The sequence below is a fragment of the Vulpes vulpes genome, chromosome 12 (genome assembly GCF_048418805.1).
Source record: "Vulpes vulpes isolate BD-2025 chromosome 12, VulVul3, whole genome shotgun sequence".
In the NCBI taxonomy this organism is placed as follows: domain Eukaryota; kingdom Metazoa; phylum Chordata; class Mammalia; order Carnivora; family Canidae; genus Vulpes; species Vulpes vulpes.
In genome coordinates, this window is record NC_132791.1 from 141,053,293 (window position 1) to 141,072,966 (window position 19,674).

Below are 19,674 nucleotides of genomic sequence, written 5' to 3' on the forward strand. Positions count from 1 at the left end.
TGCCAGAGCACAGGCTCATTCATATTATTACTAATTTAATAGTGAGAAAAGAAATTACAAAGGGAAGTACGTCATCTTTGCAAAACAAATGAGAAAGTGATTTCTTTCATAGATTCTCTCAAAATCATGTATCTTTCAAGGTTAGCGGTGGAGGAAGTTTATGAACAGAGATTAAGTAACTTGTGTGGGTGACAGTTAATGACCTGATAAAACTGGGGCAGTTGAGGCAGTCTGGCTCTAGATCTGTGCTCTTGAAAGTATTATAGAACCTACTGGCATAGATAGAGAAAAAAGTCCCCCATGATGATCCCAATATTTTATCCTGAGCCAAATAAAATGGAGAATAAGTTGAAATTTTTTTTTTAAGTTTATTATTATTATGGGACGCCTGGGTGGCTCAGCGGTTGAGTGTCTGCCTTCCACCGAGGGCGTGATCCTGGAGTCTCGGGATGGAGTCGCACACCGGCTCCCTGCGTGGAGCCTGCTTCTCCCTCTGCTTGTGTCTCTGCGCCTCTCTCTCTCTGTGTCTCTCGTGAATAAATAAATAAAATCTTTTTAAAAAGTTTATTATTATTATTTTTTAAAGATTTTATTCATTTATTCACAAGAGACACACACACAAAGAGAGAGAGAAAGAGAGGCGCAGAGACACACAGGCAGAGGGAAAAGCAGGCTCCACGCAGGGAGCCCGACATGGGACTTGATCCGGGTCTCCAGGATCACACCCCGGGCTGCAGGCAGCGCCAAACCACTGAGCCACCGGGGCTGCCCAGTTTATTATTATTATTATTATTATTATTAAATTTTTAGTAATCTCTACAGCCAGTGTGGGGCTGGAGCTCACAACGATGAGATCAAGAATCCTATGTTCTATTTTTTTTTTTAAGAGTGGTATGTTCTTTTGACTGAACCAGTCATGCACCCCAAATCCAACACAATGAAGGTCAGTTCCCAACAATAACGCCTAATACAATGAAGGATATATTTTTTTAAAAAGATTTTTATTTATTTATTTGAGAAAGAAAGAGAACGAGCATGAGTAGGGGAGGGGTAGAGGGAGAGGGATAGAATCTCAAGCAGATTCCATGATGAGCATGGAGCCCTACATGAGGCTCAATCTCACCACTCTGAGATCATAACCAGAGCCAAAACCAAGAGTCTGACACTTAATCTACTGAGTGACCCAAGCACCCAAAGAATATCTTTCATAACCGGCAGCCAATGTGATAATGGTAAAACACTAGACGTGTTCTCAATCAAATCATTAATGCAGATGAAGTTACCTGTTCTTATCACAATTGTTTAACATAGTTTAAGAAATTCCATCTAGGGATCCCTGGGTGGCTCAGTGGTTTAGTGCCTGCCTTTGGCCCAGTGTGTGATCCTGGAGTCTCAGGATCAAGTCCCACATCCGGCTTTCTGCGTGTGCTTCTCCTTCTGCCTGTGTCTCTGCCTCTCTCTCTCTGTGTCTCTCATGAATAAATAAATAAAATCTTAAAAAAAAAAAAAAGAAATTCCATCCAAAGTAATAAGAGGCATACATGGAAAAATGGAAAAATGAAAGACTATATTAATATTATTTGCAGATGATTTATCCATAACACTAAGAAAATCAAGTGAAATGCTGTTAGGTTCTTTAAAGAAGTTTTGTAAGTGGATGGATATAAAAATCAGTAAATCATCTCTGTATCAGCAGCAAAGTCTTAAAAAATATATCAGAGAAAGACTTACTCATAACAATAGCAAAAAATTAGATGAGCCAAAATAACCTTAGTAAGAATGTTTTTGGTACCCAGAAGAAGGAAATTATAAGTCCCGGCCTTTGTCTCAGTAATTCATCATTTAGGAATCTACCTTAAGGAAAGGGTCATGGCTTCAAAGATTTTTTTTTTATTTTAATTTTAATTTTTTAAAAGATTTTACTTATTTATTCATGAGAGACACAGAGAAAGAGAGAGAGAGGCAGAGACAGGCAGAGGGAGTAGCAGGCTCCATGCAGGGAGCCTGACGTGGGACTCAGGATCAGGCCGTGGGCTGAAGGCAGTGCTAAACCATTGAGCCACCAGGGCTGCCTGGCTTCAAAGATTTATTATCAGATTTTAAAATACTTTAACAGGGACTCCTGGGTGGCTCAGTGGTTGAGCGTCTGCCTTTGGCTCAGGGCATGATCCCCAGATCCTGGGATTGAGTCCTGCATTGGGCTTCCTGTGGGGAGCCTGCTTCTCCCTCTGCCTCTGTCTCCACCTCTCTGTGTCTCTCATGAATAAATAAATAAAATCTTAAAAAAAAATTAAAATACTTTAACATTGGGAAAAATTTAAATATTCACTAGTAGGAGAACGATAATCAGGTTATAATACATCCTCGTGATCAAATCTTTAAAATCATTCTAAGGACTATTTAATGACTTGGGAAATGCTAAAATATTCTCTCATGAAAAAAAGGAGGATACAGAATTTTTTATGGCATCTGATGCTAATTTTGCTTAATATTGGTGTTCTTCTCTGGGCAGGCAATTCTCATGTGCTTCACAATTTTCTGAAGTATCCTTATGCCCACTCCTCAAGTCATACAACACCAAATACATAATTCTTCTCATCATTTGTGGTTTTCTCTTCTTGCCTTGCCTGATCTTCACACTCTGTTATCGCCCCACTGATCCAAGGGCAACTGCATCCACTCCAATGTTTGTCTTTTAAAGATTTTATTCATTTGAGAGAGAGAGAGAGAAAGCACAAGCAGAGGGGAGAGGCAGAAGGAGAGGGTGTAGCAGACTCTCCAATGAGCAGGGAGACCAATGCTAGACTCGATCCCAGGGCTCTGAGATCATAATCTGGGCTGAAGGAAGATGCTTAACCATCTGAACCACCCAGGCACCCTACAATGGTTTTAATTCTCCTATAGGCTAAGGATGTCTGATCAGTTCTTTCCCATAACCGAATTTTCCTTTGCAAACTATGCCAGCTAATCTTTACTCACCTAGATGTCTATGCCTGTAATTTCCATTATCCTGTTCTTGAAATCCTGCCATTTAAATCTCTCCAATAAGACTCGAATTCACCCCTTCATCTCCATCTTACATGCTACACTCTAAATTGAGACGTTCTCCTTTTGCCAGGACAAATGTATGAGACTGATTGGTCTATGGTCCTAATCTCTTCAATCCATTCTATCATCAGAGTTATCAAAGTGATCAAAACTTTTATTTTTTATTAAATTTTTTGAGAGAGAGCACAAGTGGGGGGGGGGTAGGGGGCAGAAGGAGGGAGAGTAGGAATCTTAAGCAGGCTCCATGCTCAGTGTGGAGCCCAACTTGGGGCTCGATCTCAGGACCCTGAGATCATGACTTGGGCTGAAATCAAGAGTTCCTTGCTCAACCGAGTTCCTTGCTCAACCAGGCACCCCAGAGTGATCATTCTAAAGCACAACTGATCATCTGTCTCCACTATTCATTGTTTCTGTTTCTGTTGTGATGTCATGAGGGTTCAAACAGTAAGACATGCATGTCTGCCAGGGCTAATTTATTTACCACTCATCTAAACTACACCCCTCCCCTGCCCTTTTCCATTGAGGGAGGAAGTAGCTCACTAAAGCGGGTGCTGAAACGAAAAAGGAAACCCAGGGAGGGTGAATCAGCTCATGGGCAATGCATAGAGACAATCTAAGCCTAACAATCCATTGGATTTCTCTCAGCAAAGTGGTCTTAACTTAGAGCTATTTATAGTTTCTTCTCTTCCTCAGGTTCTGCTATGGATCTTTTAGAGGTGCTACAGATTTCCAGGTGCTACCCACAGAACCTATTCTGTCTTTTTAGCCTGTCTTCCTTTGTCTACCCCTGCTTAACCTTTTTTTTTTTTTTTTTTTTGTTCCTTGGTATGGATTGGACACTTGAAATACATCTCCTTGCTCTGCATCCTAAGCAGTCTTATACCCAGGCCCTAGCCTAGGCCAATCCCCTAGACCTTCACTAACCTAACCAATCAAAAACACAGGCTATGTGGGATATACAGTATACAGGCTTTGTAAGACAGTGAGACAAAATGAGCATTTTTCCTACCTATAGGCAGGTATACCTATATTCCCAGCATTCTTCTGCTGAAATAAAGCTATATAAACAAACAAACAAATCTGGTATCTAATAGTTATTGCTGTGGTTGGGATGTTGGTAGAGGTGATGGTGGTGATGAGCCATGCAAGGCAGGAGACCTAAGAGGAAGTCTTTGGGGAATCCTGGTTTATCTCCATAAAATAAAGAATATAAAAAGATGTACAGAAGGGAAATAGCCCCCTTTCTGGCAGGACACAGTGGTATCCACATATGATAACTGGAACTGCTGTTGCAGTCACCTTGTAACCACGAGGGGAGAAATACTGATGTGATGAAAACAGTTTCAGAGAGAAATGGAAAGGACTTGGGTTTTTGATGATGTTGTTGAGCCAATCTGGAGCCATCTTGTTTTTGGATGGCTTCATATGTAGGAGGACACATTTACTGTTGAAGCCACCTAAATGGAGATTCAGGCTCATTATAATATGTTAGACCCCTGAAGCCTGCCTACACTAGTAACTCCCTTTCTTTACTTAATATGTATACTTGTTCTAATCTTCTAAGGGTAAAAAACAAAACCCAACTGGGACTGTGTTAAAATAATGTAGAAAGTAGGAATCAACAAATGGTAGGTAAGGGCAAGGGTACCTTCTATGTGTAGGGACATGGCAGCCTCTACTTTGTACTTCTTCCCTGTCCTTAGCTATATATCTAGAATCTAGATAACAGAAACCACATACCAGACAAATGAGCTACATTTTCTTTATAGACTTCCCTGGTATGTCCTAGAATTAAGGTCAACTGTCAGGGGATCCCTGGGTGGCGCAGCGGTTTAGCGCCTGCCTTTGGCCCAGGGCGCGATCCTGGAGACCCGGGATCGAATCCCACGTCAGGCTCCCGGTGCATGGAGCCTGCTTCTCCCTCTGCCTGTGTCTCTGCCTCTCTCTCTCTCTCTCACTGTGTGCCTATCATAAATAAATAAAAAAAAAAAAAATTAAAAAAAAAAAAAAAAGGTCAACTGTCAAAGTAAAGTTACCAGTTTATCTCAGAAATTGGTTAGTGTTTACCCACTTATAGGTAAACTATGTAAATGGGGCTTAGCTCCTGGATGAACAGAATCTGAAAATTATAACTAGATACAGCTTAGGGTAAAGATATAACTTCTCTAGTACTCCTGTCCTGTAAAAATAGGAGAGCAAATTTTGTTTTGTATAAATGAATTGAAAACATCAGGAAAATTACTACTTTGGTCTTTTATATATTTTGAGGGTGATTTTTTTTTCTTCTTTAAGACCTGTGCTTAAAGAAACTTGTGTCTTTATTATGTTGTAAGTTGTATTATCCCCTTCTTGCACATTACCCAGTAACAGAAGAGGAAAATATCCAAAAAAGGAAGCAAGCACAGTCTAATTTATAATAAATCCCAAAAGCCATGATTGCTGTTAAGGAACAGATAAACATCTGTTCAAAAGGACTAATACAAACTTTAGTTGTTGTTATATAGACCTCTGATTTTTTTTTTATTTTTATTTTTATTTTTTTATTTATGATAGTCACAGAAAGAGAGAGAGAGAGGCAGAGACACAGGCAGAGGGAGAAGCAGGCTCCATGCACCGGGAGCCTGACGTGGGATTCGATCCCGGGTCTCCAGGATTGCGCCCTGGGCCAAAGGCAGGCGCCAAACCGCTGCGCCACCCAGGGATCCCCTGATTTTTTTTTTTTAATTGAAGAGACAGGTCAATAACAATGCACTAAAATCTATTTATATATGTCAGAAAAAGAGAAAAGGCATGTGGTATATGGTATTTGAAAGTTTTCCTACTGTAAAAATTTCCAAACAAATGGAAAAGTTAAAAGAATAGTATAATGAGCACTCATGTACTTTTCACCAAGGTTCAAATTGTTAATATTTTGCTAGGCTTAATCTATATAGGTATGCATTTTTTTCCTGAATTATTTTAAAGTAAATTGTAGACATCATGATCAGCCATATTATATTTAGCCTTGGTTTTCAACATCTGTTTTTAAAGTATTTTTTCATTTATGTTTTTAAAAATTCATAAAAAGATTTAAAAAGAGAATAATTATGTTCATGTAATTAGAAAACAAGATTCACAATATAAGAGCAAAGAGATTCGATGTAAAAATCAAAAGCATTAAAAAACCCCTGAAATATTAACTCTACATTGTAATCATTCTTTTCTTATTCCTGATTTCTTTTTCCTTAAACAAACAAACAAAAAAACCCAAACATATATACTAACTTTGTCCACTCTGAAGGTCAAGTAAAAACAGGGAATAGTAAGACTATAGCAGTAAATACTCCTAGTAACCCTGGTTATGGTCTCTGAACACCACACCCTACCAAGAGAAACCAGCTCCTTGGAGGGACAGCTGATGCCAGGGCTGGAGCAGGAAAGCATACAGGAGGTGCTGGGAAATCTTGTTGTCCTTGACAGCAAGCAAATCCTATAAGACTAAAGAGGTCATCCCAAAAGGACATAGCAGACAATGAAGAGGCTCAATAGCAAAGACAAGACAACTGGAAAATCAAAGAACATGAACCAAATGGTAACCCTCAATACATAAAAACACACACAGGTACCCAACAAAATAAAAAAGTGCCACCCCCCCATCCAAGCCATGAACAAGGGATTACCAGTGGAGATATATAGGGCATCGATTCCTTGTTCTGAAAATGGCAATTAAAGAATTAAACATTTATTCTGTCTTTTCAGATCAAATTATATACTAGGGTAATGAAATAGCCCCAGTTGATAAAGTTTTGCTTTGCAGAAGAATTACAGATAACACATTTAGAATGCAGGAGACTTTTAGAAACTCAGCATCTGGCTATTTCTAGTTAACCAATGATGCAGGCAATCATGAAAGCATTACATGAAAGGTGGGTGTGGGTCTTTAAAATGAAAGGAGCAGCTGTTGCCCTGTGTTGAATTCATTGATCAATGATAGAACCACTATAAGCAGGATGATCAGATAGCATGTGGTCCCCTGAAATGATGCAATATGAAGGACAAAGTACAGTTTATGCAGTATTCTTGCCCTTCACAGTTACAGTTAGGTTCTAGTTTGCAAGGAATATGGACAATATTAGAACAACTTAATACCATGAGGAAGCAGGCAGACAACTCCAGAATGCATGACAGTCTATATGACAGCTAAGTTTTTTCAACAACCAAAGACAAGGTGGGGGAGGGAGGAAGGGACAATGAAATGCAGAGTATCAACCAACTATACTGTGTGGACTCGTTTGGATCCTGATTCGAAGAAACCAATTGTAAAAAGACTTGGAGCTCAGGGATCCCTGGGTGGCGCGGGGATCCCTGGGTGGCGCAGAGGTTTGGCACCTGCCTTTGGCCCAGGGCGCGATCCTGGAGACCCGGGATGGAATCCCACATCGGGCTCCCGGTGCATGGAGCCTGCTTCTCCCTCTCCCTCTCTCTGCCTATGTCTCTGCCTCTCTCTCTCTCTCTCTGTGACTATCATAAATAAATAAAAATTAAAAAAAAAAAAAAGACTTGGAGCTACTTGGAGAAATGTCAGTATGGACTGGGTATTGCAGAACACCAACGTCAATTAAGTAATTGTTAATTAATTATTTATTTTGTTGGATCTGATGATAATGGCACTGTGACCACAGGAAAGAATGTTTATCTTCTTGAGAGATGCACATCTATGTAAGAGTGAAACAACCCGATGGCTAGGTTTTCTTTAGAAATGCTTCAAACACACAAAAGATGTGAAGTGGGGGTAGATGAAGCAAGTATAACAAAGGCTTCATAATTACTGGGCTTAGGTAATAGGTATATAGGGGTTCATGACATGTTTTTCAATATTTTCGTGTATTTTTAAAATTTTTGTAACAATTTTTTTTTAAATTAAAGGGAAGTAGTTATCTTCAGAGAATCTGAACAGAAGTTGAAAACATTTATTTGCATTACACTGTCATTTAAAAACAAATGTGAAACTATTTTAAGTAGACTTCTCAAATAAGATGTTCTTACCCACACACATTGGTTTTTTTGTGTCTTGAGTGTACCATTACATATCTATTGCCAATGAATTTCTACATTTTGAAGGATGAATTACCTGTTGTCAATAATCATTATACTGGAGGGTGGAATCCCCAAAACATCACAGCTCTGCAAAAGTTCTTTCTTACGAATCTCCCCTTGATTGTAGAAATTTCCTGCAGATAACAAATATACAGTGGTAGATTTCTTTGATAGTGGAAATCTACAAGTTTACTCATTCTTACCTCATCCTGTTCCCTAAGGGACATAAGCCACCTGAAAAATTTGTGTTTATGACAAAAAGCTGAAAAAAATACTACTCACTCCTGTGAGAAGGCTGACAGTAGCCCAAGTCTTTAGAATCATCACCTTTTAATCCCTCCCCATCTCTCTATCTATCTGTCCCTCTCTGTCTGTCTGCCTGCCTGCCTGTATTTCGGTTGCATGCTACAGGCAGTATTGCACATTGCTGAGACCACTGGCTTTGGAGTTAAGCAGATTTAGGATCGCCTCTTCTATAACTACCCAGAATAAGTCAGGTACTTGAGCATGCTATTAGTTTGGGCAGATTTAAATTGATAGTCCTCAAATATCTGTTGAACATTTATTTAAAGAAGAGGCTCCCAAGTTGCCTGAGTGGCTCGGTCAGTTGAGCATCTGCCTTTGGCTCAGGTCATGATTCTGGGGTCCTAGGACCAAGCCCCACATTGGGCTCCCTGCTTGGTGGGGAGTCTGTTTCTCCTTCTCCCTCTGCAGCTCCCCCTGATTGTGCTCTCTCTCAAATAAATAAATAAAATCTTAAATTAAAAAAAAAAAAAAGAGGCTCTGACTCTTGAGTATTACCAGAAAACGTGTCCCTACGGGATCTTGACCACATCAGTGCCCCAAATAGCTTACATATTCTTTATTTTCCCAACACATATATTCTAGTTCTTTTTTTTTTTTTAAGATTTTATTTATTCATGAGAGACCCACAGAGAGAGGCAGAGACACAGGCAGAGGGAGAAGCAGGTTTGTCACAAGGAGCCTGATGTGGGACTTGATCCTGTGACCAGGAACATGCCCTGAGCCAAAGGTAGACACTCAACCACTGAGCCACTCAGGCGTCCCCATATATTCTAGTTCTGAAGAACGGTTCTGGTAAGTACAGCTTCCCTGTATCCTTACAAATAATATACAGTGTAATTTTAGTACCAGTTAAGCTGCACTTATGAGCTATTGTCTAGCTAATGCACCCCTTAATTCAACTCCCCAGCAGATAATTGCATGTGTAATGTGTGCTAGTTACTTAACTTTCCTGAGCCACAGTTCCTCCACCTGTAGAGAGGATGGCTATCTCCTCTTTCCTGAGGATTACAAGAGACATATCCACCCAGTTCAGTACTCTGTGTTTTCTCTTTCCTCGATTTCTTTACTTCCTGAATTACCACCCATTTTCACTGTCCTGACCAAACGGCATTCCCTCTGGGAAGTCTTCTATTTTTTCCCCCCTGCAAGGAATCATTTCCAGTATTCTGCTCAGAAGTTATGAACTTTTCTCCATGATCAGATTATTAATTCCTAAATGTCATTGACCTTAAAAGTCACAAGTCTTGTTCAACTTTGTATCATCCTGGTGTTCAGCACACTGCAGACACTCATGAAGTACTGAACAAAGAGAGGCTTCATTTAAAGATTTTTAAAAAACTTATTCATGAGAGACAGAGAGAGGGAGGCAGCGACACAGGCAGAGGGAAAAACAGGCTCTCTGCAGGGAGCTCAGAGAGGCTTGGTTTATGGCCAGACAATTCAGAGGAAAACTCCCACATCTGACCTTTCAACTTTGGCAGGAGTTACTCTAATGCTTGTTTTCAACTGTTTGAACCCAGAGAGGAGACAGTCATTACATTGTATCCAGCAAAGGGACAAATCCTAAAGAGACTCCAGATAATAGCTCAGTTTTGTATATCCTTATCACAATATTTTAGTTACTTTTTAAAAAGTCAGACAGACGTGGAATGCCTGGGTGGCTCAGTGGTTGAGTATCTGCCTTTGGCTCAGGTCATGATCCTGGGGTCTTGGGATTGAGTCCTGCATCAGGCTCCCCACAGGGAGCCTGCTTCTCCCTCTATGTCTCTGCCTCTCTCTGTGTCTCTCATGAATAAATAAATAAAATCTTAAAAAAGTCAAGATAGATGCTATAGTCAATCTTATGATGGTTATTATATCTTAGGTTTCCCTCAAATCCATAAACATATCTTTTCCTATTTCATCTCAAGGTTACTTGATCTTTGGTGATAAAGAGTCTAATGAACACCAGTAGGTGATTCCAAAGTCCAGAGGCTGTGCATATCAGACTCTGATAATGATTCTGAGAAACTGCCTAGAATGGAGGCTAATGAGTTTATGGAGCTGGTTGTATTGGTTTGTGTTTGAATTGAGGAACTTAAAATAGGTTAGGGAATTGAGGTCAGAGATTATTTAGAAAATTTACCCTATGTTTAGTGAACATGTAGGCACTTCAACAGAGTTAAGTGTGAGATCCTTCAGCAGCTCCTAATGACACACTCTAGAACCATGTCCAACTAGGGTAGGTTGTACCCTGAGTTGCACAAGATTATCTATTTAGGGTGAGGAAAAGCTTTAGAACTTTTCCTCTTAATTTGCATACCTTGTTCTTTACACATGTCAACTTTTATTAATATTTTATAATATTCATGTTAGTTCAGTGGTCCACATATTTAATATAATTATAAATAAATACACATATAATGGGAGTATATGCACAAAAGTTTTTACCAACAGGAAGGGTGCCTGGGTGGTTCAGCTGGTTAAGTGTCTGACTCTTGATTTTGGCTCAGGTTGTGATCTCAGGGTCATGAGATTGAGCCCTGCCACGGGCTCTGTGGTGGATGTAAAGCCTGCTTGAGAATCTCTCTATCTCTCTCTCTCAAAAAAAAAAAAAAAAAAAAAAAAAAATAGTTTTTACCAATAGGAAAATGTGATCCAACAAAGTTTGGAGATCATTATTCTAGAAAACAAAATAAATAGGATGAATGTCGATTTATTTATATTGAACTATCTTTTGTATGTGTGTGTGTGTATACAGAGGTGTGTGGTAAGCTTATGGATCATTAATTGTATGCTTAGTGAAGTCTTCTGTCTTGTGATAACTAATACTTCTCAATAATTACTAGCAATCATAATGACATTTAATGGAAACTAAGGTCACTTTGTAAAGACCACATTTATGCACCATATGTATAAAGGTAAACATTTTATTTTGCTTAAAATTTTTAAAATTTATTTATTCTAAGTAGGTAAAATATTTACTTGGTTAAACACCAAAAGGAACAAAGTTACATATATTCATATTTACATATGTATATTTATATGTATATATAGCTCCCTCCCACTCCCTTAGTTACCCTACCTTTTAAGTGTCATTTTATTTTATTTTTTTAAAGATTTTTTGCTTATTTATTTGACAGAGAGAAAGAAAGAGAATGTACAGGAGAGGAGCAGTAGGCAGAGGGAGAAGCAGATTCCCTGCTGGGCAGGACCCTGGGATCATGACCTTCGACAAAGGTAGACACTTAATTGACTGAGCCACCCAAGTACCCCTACCTTTTAAGTTTTAATTTTTTAAAAAAATTTTTTGAAAAAATATTTTATCTATTTATATGAGAGACACAGAGAGAAAGAGCGAGAGAGAGAGAGAGAGAGAGAGAGAGAGAGAGAGGCAGAGACACAGGCAGAGGGAGAAGCAGGCTCCATGCAGGCTCCATGTGGGACTTGATCCCAGGACTCCAGGATCATACCCTGGGCTGAAGGCAGGAGCTAAGCCACTGAGCCACCCAGGCATCCCTAAGTTTTAATTTGTTAAAACCAGAAATGGATTGAGAATCAAAGCATCATGGGCACAATACTTTCTATTAACATGAAAACTGAAGAGATTCCTTAAGTTCCTGGGTTTTAAGAATGCTAGCAAGGTTTTTCCTTGAACGTGACTAAGCAAATTCTAAAACGTATTTTTTTTTAAAGATTTTATTTATTTATTCATAGAGATGCAGAGACAGAGAGAGAGAGAGAGAGAGAGAGAGAGAGGCAGAGACACAGGCGGAGGGAGAAGCAGGCTCCATGCAGAGAGCCTGACATGGCACTCGATCCAGGGTCTCCAGATCACGCCCTGGGCTGCAGGCGGTGCTAAACCACTGCGCCATCCGGAGGCTGCCCTCTAAAACGTATTTGAAAGAAAAAAGGTCAACAGTTGCTCAACTCTAAAATGAAGGAGTTTAGGTTCTGGATCAATTAAAGTTTATCCAGGCTGACATACCCAGTCATGTCAAATATTTATATCAGTAAGAATTTAATGGAAATTATTTAATATATAACTGATGGAAGATTTGAGGACCAAACAGGGACCAGTGAAGTAGCCCTGAGATTAGTGACAGCAAGAAGTAACTACCAACCCTAGAATGGACAGATAAAAGGAGTAGGCATTGTTACTAGAACCCAAAGGCCCGGGTTTCCCAAAGGAAGCTAAAACCAAAAGAACTAGACTCTTTTCCATTAGAATGCGTCCACAGAACCCAGTTGGAGAAATAATGGTTTAAAAATAAAAACTAGAATTAAAAAATGGTTAAATTACTTGACCAGACATTTCTCCAAAGACAGATGGGCAATAAGCATCTGAAAAGATGCTCGAGGGACGCCTGGGTAGCTCAGCGGTTGAGTGCCTGCCTTTGGCCCAGGCCTGATCCTGGAGTCCCAGGATCAAGTTCCACATGGGGCTCCCTGCATGGAGCCTGCTTCTCTCTCTCTGCCTGTGCCTGACCTTCTCTGTCTCCCTCTGTCTCTACGAATAAATAAATAAAATCTTTAAAGAAAAAAAAAAGAAAAGATGTTCGATATCATTAGTCACTAGGGAAATCAAGGCAAAACCACAATGAGGTATCATTTCATACCCATTAGGATGTCAGTGGCAAAAAAAAAGAAAAAAACAAAAACAAAAGCAGGGGCCCCTGGCTGGCTTTGTTGGTGGAGCATGTGACTCTTGATCTTGGGGTTGTGAGTTTGAGCCCCACACTAGATGTACAGATTACTTAAAAATAATATCTCAAAACAAAACAAAACAGAACACCATCACCAGGACATGGGCTGAGGCGATATTTTTTAAAAAATGAAAAATTACAAGTGTAGGTGGGGATGTGGGGAAATTAGAACACTTGTGCATTGCTGGTAGGAACATAAAATGGTATAGCTGCTGTGGAAAACCATTTGCTGATTCCTCAAAAAAATTTTTTTTAAAGATTTTATTTATTTATTCATGATAGACATAGAGGGAGAAAGAGGCAGAGACACAGGCAGAGGGAGAAGCAGACTCCATGCAGGGAGCCTGATGTGGGACTTGTTCCTGGGACTCCAGGATTGCGCCCTGGGCCAAAGGCAGGCGCTAAACGCTGAGCCACCCAGGGATCCTCTGTCTATCTATCTATCTATCTATCTATCTATCTATCTATCTATCTATCTATCTATTCATGAGAGATAGAGAGAGAGAGAGAGAGAGAGAGAGAGAGAAGGGCAGAGGCACAGGCAGAGGGAGAAGCAGGCTCCATGCCGGGACCCGACGTGGGACTCAATATCGGGTTTCCAGAATCAGGCCCTGGGCTGAAGGCAGGCGCTAAACCGCTGAGCCACCCAGGCTGCCCAAAAGTATGTTTTTTTTTTTTTTAAAGGTTTATTTACTTTAGAGAGACAGGGCACCAGGGGGAGGGGCAGAGGGAGATAGAGAGGAAATCCCAAGCGGACTCTGCTGAACTTGGGTTCTGGCATAGGGCCCGATTTCATGACTCTGAGATCATGACCTGAGCCAAAACCAAGAGTTGGGCTCTTAACTGACTGTACCACCCAGGTGCCCCAGAAATTATGTCTTTAAAATAGGTAGAATAAATAAATAAATAAATAAATAAATAAATAAATAAATAAATAAATAAATAGATAGGTGGAGGGGCACTTGGCTGGCTTAGTTTGTAGAACATCCAACTCTTGATCTTGGGATTGAGTTCAAGCCCCATGTTCATTGGGGATTACTTAAAAATAAAATCTTAAGGGTTGTCTGGGTGGCTCAGTGGTTGAGTGTTTGCTTTTGGTTCAGGGCGTGATCTCCGAGTCCTAGGATTGAGTCCCACATTGGGCTCCCTGCATGGAGCCTGCTTCTCCCTCTGCCTGTGTCTCTGCCTCTCTCTCTCTGTGTCTCTCATGAATAAATAAATAAAATCTTTTTAAAAAAATAAAATAAAATCTTAAACCTGGTAAATCAAGTTTTTAAAGGATCATTTGAGAAAAATACTGAGCATGTTATCTATGCAGCCAAGATCAAGAAATACTGCCATATGCTATTATCAACCAAAATACTCATACTTATAAGTACTCTTTTTTTTTTTTTTTTGTAAGTATAGTTGATATACAATGTTACTTAGTTTCAGGTACAATAAGTACTGTATGTTTTTATTCTTCCTAAAAGGAATGCATTAAAATGACTTTTACTAAGGGAAATACTTTTTGTTAGTGTCTCTGATATGTGACTTACAGATAGGTCATTGTTAATAAGGCCAAACATATGGGAAACTTTTTCTGAACATTCAGGCATATTTGTATCAGATGGGATGACAACTATGTACTGCATGAGAACAGTGTCTAATTCATTGCAGTGAGCAGTTGTAACAAGCATTTCTAATACTAAGCTCTTCAAAATGCATTGTTTTGTTGGTTATTCCCATTTTATACCTCTATCAGATGAGTTTTACTGCATTTTCTTTCTCTTTTACACTTGTAGTCTTTCCTTTTTGTTGTTAATGGCAATCTTTGTCACTGTGGGGCATCTCTTTGATCTCTGACATAATCTTCTTCCCTGATGTTTATGAGCATTTCTTTCATGATTTCTCATAGTTTAAGCAAGTCCTTTTAGACTTAAAGTTCTAATTTATTAAGTAAATAAAAGCTCTGAAAACTGTGTAGCATTCTTTAATTGGGTAACATACCAGCAAGACAAACATTTTTGATACTTATAGATACTTATACACTGTTAGGTTGAAAATAGAAATTGTATAAAAAGTTACCTGGCATATAAATTCTGAACTTAATTATAAAAAAGAAAGTAAGTAAATATATATTTAGAAATAGGCAAAATACTCATAACCAGCTAACCTATCAGTTCACCCGTCAGAATCAACTTTTATGAATAAGCATTGTTTTCAGTTTTCAGGGATTAGTCCTTCGATGCCTAAGTGTTCTTTGGTTGACATGATCATATGGAAATCCTATCAACCTAAGCCTCAGGGAAAGTGCCTATTTTATTTATACATATATGTGTATTTATATATAGAAATATGAAATTTTTATTTATTTTTATAAATTAGGACTGGAAATATATGTAAACCTTTGAGTAATTTTCTGAAGTTTCTGTATCCTTTAAAGAAACAGAACTCATCTTTTTCTTTATTTTCTTTTTAAAATTATTATTTCTGGGTGGCTCAGTGGTTGAGCATCTGCCTTTGGCTCAGGCTGTGATCCCAGGGTTTTGGGAACAAGTTCTGCATTGGGCTCCATGCAGAGAGCCTGCTTCTCCCTCTGCTTATGTCTCTGCCTCTCTATGTCTCTTATGAATAAATAAAATCTTCATGAAAATTTTTTAAAAATTATTTTTTGTTTTTTATTGAGATGTAATTGATAAATACCATCAGTTTCAGGTATACACAAAATTAATGTTTTAAAATAGTGCTAATTTATTCCATTCTCAACAGGGTGGAGTTAATATTTAGATCATACTTTTTCAGAAATCCCAAATTTATTTGGGTATTGGTTCAGGAAGAAAAAAGTTAAATGAGACATTTTGGAGGCTGGATCAAAATTAGCTCAATGGGGAAAATGCTGAAGAATTCTTCATGGTTAAAAAGCAATATTAATGGGGATCCCTGGGTGGCGCAGCGGTTTGGCGCCTGCCTTTGGCCCAGGGTGTGATCCTGGAGACCCGGGATCGAGTCCCACGTCAGGCTCCCAGTGCATGGAGCCTGCTTCTTCCTCTGCCTATGTCTCTGCCTCTCTCTCTCTCTCTCTCTGTATGACTATCATAAATAAATAATTTTAAAAAAAGCAATATTAAAAATATCTTGTAAGTTCTGTTTTAGGAAATAAGGTGAATCAGATGTCTGCAGAGACCTTCTCAGCCTAGGATACCCGAACATATGAAATATAAGGCAAACATGTTTTAGAATGTATGGCTGAATTAGCAGGAAAGTAAGGGCTATCTTTGGAGGTCTTAAGCAATAAGTAAGCACAAATCCAGACAGGTAGAGGATACCTGAAGCCAGGGCACCTATGCCTGGTGTCCTAAAGCCAGGGGAGGAGGAAATATAGGTTGGATACAAGTAAGGAGATCTCTACACGAAGACAGGATCTTCAGAAGGCAGTATCTACAGCAGGGGAAGTAGAAGAAAACCCACTCTAAACAGAGATGGTGGGGCTACATCTCTGTCTCAAGTTCCAGAGGGAAGGAAAATAAGAAAAATGTCACCCCTAAGAATTTTAAGCACCTGCTTGCCTTCACTTGGTGTGGCACACTGTTTTCCAAAAATAGTGACAGTAGTATTTCTAGTCCCACATGCACTTATAGAACCTTGCTGTTCTCTGTCAACAGGTGGAGTCTATTTCTCTCCTTAAATCTAGATGTGACTTGGGACTGACCTGACAAACAGAATGCAGTGAAATTGATACTGCCTGATTTCCAAGGCTAGACCATAAAGGACAATGTGGCTACCCCTAGTGCAGGCTCCCTCCCAGAATCCTTGCCCAGGAACCAAGCCACCAGGTTGTGAAGGAGCCCATGCTCCACAGATTTATCAAATGTGGATATTCTGGCCAACATTGCTAATTCAGGTAATTCTAGTCCCCAGCCTTTGTGTCTGCCAGCTGAGGTACTAAGTGTTTTGGGGCAGAGACTACTATGCTCTTTGAAATCATGAGAGAGAAGGAATCATTATTGCTTTAAGCCACAAAGTTTTGAGATAATTTGTTATACAGTATTACACAGCTAATGCACTTGTATTTGGGTATTGAACTTACACTAGTTTTGTGGCCTGAAAAATCTTAATCTAAAATTCTGGTTTAGAGTAATCTAAGGTGATCACTCTAAACCAGGCTGAAGCAAATATAAATCATCAAAATCTTATAAACAGGGTTCCAAGAAACATGTGCTTACGATTAAAAAAACCCAAACCCGCAATATACAGTCAGAAATGAGTAAGTCACTCAGAATGACTTACTCAAAGACCAGAATTAGGCACGTAGATTACAAAAACTAGAATTACTAGAAGCAGAAATAGGTATTTAATATATGTAAAGAAATAAAAGAGTATCAAACTATGAGCATGTAACAAGACTATACTATTTGCAAAGAGAGCCTCTGGGTATGAGGAACACATTAGAGGACAAAATTACTAATTGTCTCAATATACATGTATGACTGTTATAAGACTATTTAATAGACATTAAAGCAGGCCAAAGTAAATGAACAGACTATAAATCAGAGATGGGAAGAATATATTGAAAATATATCAACTTTCAAAGAAAAATGTCAACGCTCCCTTTATCGATCAAAAGTCAGTGAAAGTCCAATAAAAAAAATGCCAGAAAAGTTTTTTCTTGAACACGACCAAACTTATCCTAAAATGTATTTGGGAGAAAAAAAGGTCAAAAACAGCAAATACACCCTGAAGAACCAAAAAATCAGAGGGCTCATTATACCAGCTAATCCTGTATAAAAGCTACAATAGTTAAGGGGTGCCTGGCTGGGGGGCCTGAGTGGCTCAGTTGGTTAAATGTCTGCCTTCAGCTCAGGTCATGATCTCAGGGTCCTGGAATCGAGCCCTGGATTGGGCTTTCTGCTCAGCAAGGAATCTGCTTCTCTCTCTCCCTCTGCCCCTCCGTCTCTCTCAAATAAATAAAATCTCTCTCTTTTTTTAAAGGGATGCTTGGCTGGCTCAGGCTGTGGAACATGTGACTCTTGATCTCAGGGTTGTGAGTTTGAGCACCATGGATGTAGATATTACTTAAAAATAAAATCTTAAAAAGACCAAACAAAACCGAAAAAAAAAAAACCCAATCAAACCAAACCTATAGTAATTAAGACACTGTGTTGGCACAGGGATGTCATACAAAGAGAATGGCATATGGATCACAGATACAGAGAAATCTCACATATGAGAGGTGGAATGCAGTCTCAGGATAAAGAAGGGGCTGCATTGGTTTTCCCAATGCCAGTTTCCCCCTATAAACTATTCTCCACATTGCCACCAGAATGAGCTTTCTAAAACACAGAACTGGTTGTGTTAATTCTCCACCAAATGTATTCAATAACATTCTATTATCTAGTATAGCTTTCTCCCATGTGTACATTAACAGGTATTTCAGTGGTTATATAAATTGGAGAAACGTTGGATGAAACAAAGTTAAATAGGCTATTTTACAAGACTCTTCAAAGATGTCGATATTCTAATAAGGGCTGTGAACCTCTAAATGGAGGATAGCACATCTGGCTAATGTCCCCCAAATTTAATTTAATAGCAGCTTGATGAACTAGCGCGTCTTAGAACATATAGTGGGAATCGAAATAGTTATTTCCTCAACTGACATAACCTACTAGGCAATGCGAGAGGCAGAATGGGTGTAATGGTTTAGAACAGGGAAGAGCCACAGGGCCCAGGAGTCTCTACATTCTAGCTAGTCACTTTAGTCCAGTTATTTAATCTCCTTGTGATTCAGTTTCCATATTTGTAAAATAGGAATAACAAATTACACACACATACAAAGTTTTATATATTTAGTAATGACTATCATGGGATTGCTGATAGGATCAAATGAGGAACTAATAGCAAAATAGTGTATTTCTTTCCCCACCCCTTAAAACTGACAATGTAGTTATAATGAATTACTCATTTAAGTCCAAGACTTACTGATGCTTGTACTACAGCCTAGGACAAATGTATCTCATTTCTTTTTTTTTTTTTGTATCTCATTTCCTATATACCAAGTTCTGTTTTTTAAAAGATGAGTTTGAAAGAAAACCTCTTTGGAGAAGTTTCTTTAATCTAAAACTCTGAGATGAGAATTCATGCTTTACTCCATATTATGTCCATAGTATCTTCTCTATTACGCCATATAGCTTTCACTATATCACAAGTCATTAGCTTCCTGTTTTTCATGTTAAAAAAAATTGGAAGTGTGGGTAATGTTTAATCTGTACCTTTTTTGAATGAGTTGGGGATTTAAAAATAAAAAAAATAAAAGTAATTTAAAAATTACAAGAGCGCCTGGGTGGCTTGGCCAGTTAAGTGTCCAACTCTTGATTTCGGCTCAGGTCATAATTTCAGGGTCCTGAGATGGAGCCCTGCCATAGGCTCCATGCTGGGCATGGTGCCTGCTTAAGATTCTCTCTCTCCCTCTCCCTGTCCCTCCATCCTCTCTAATAAATAAATAAATCTTTCTAAAAAAGTTACAAGAGAGAACAATTTACATGGCAAGTTTGATTCACAGGAAATGCAAGACAAAGATACT

The 19,674-nt window shown here is 39.0% G+C and overlaps 1 protein-coding gene across 8 annotated transcripts in view; it reads right to left on the reverse strand.

Annotated features, from left to right (window-relative positions):
- PIGL (phosphatidylinositol glycan anchor biosynthesis class L) overlaps nt 1–19,674 on the reverse strand; it is a 99,100-nt gene that overhangs the window by 75,812 nt on the left and 3,614 nt on the right. For all 8 annotated transcript variants that reach the window (XM_072730417.1, XM_072730423.1, XM_026005562.2 and 5 more), the window contains exon 2: nt 8,159–8,258. In XM_072730417.1, coding sequence (XP_072586518.1) covers nt 8,159–8,258 — 100 coding nt within the window. The remainder of the gene's footprint in view (nt 1–8,158; nt 8,259–19,674) is intronic.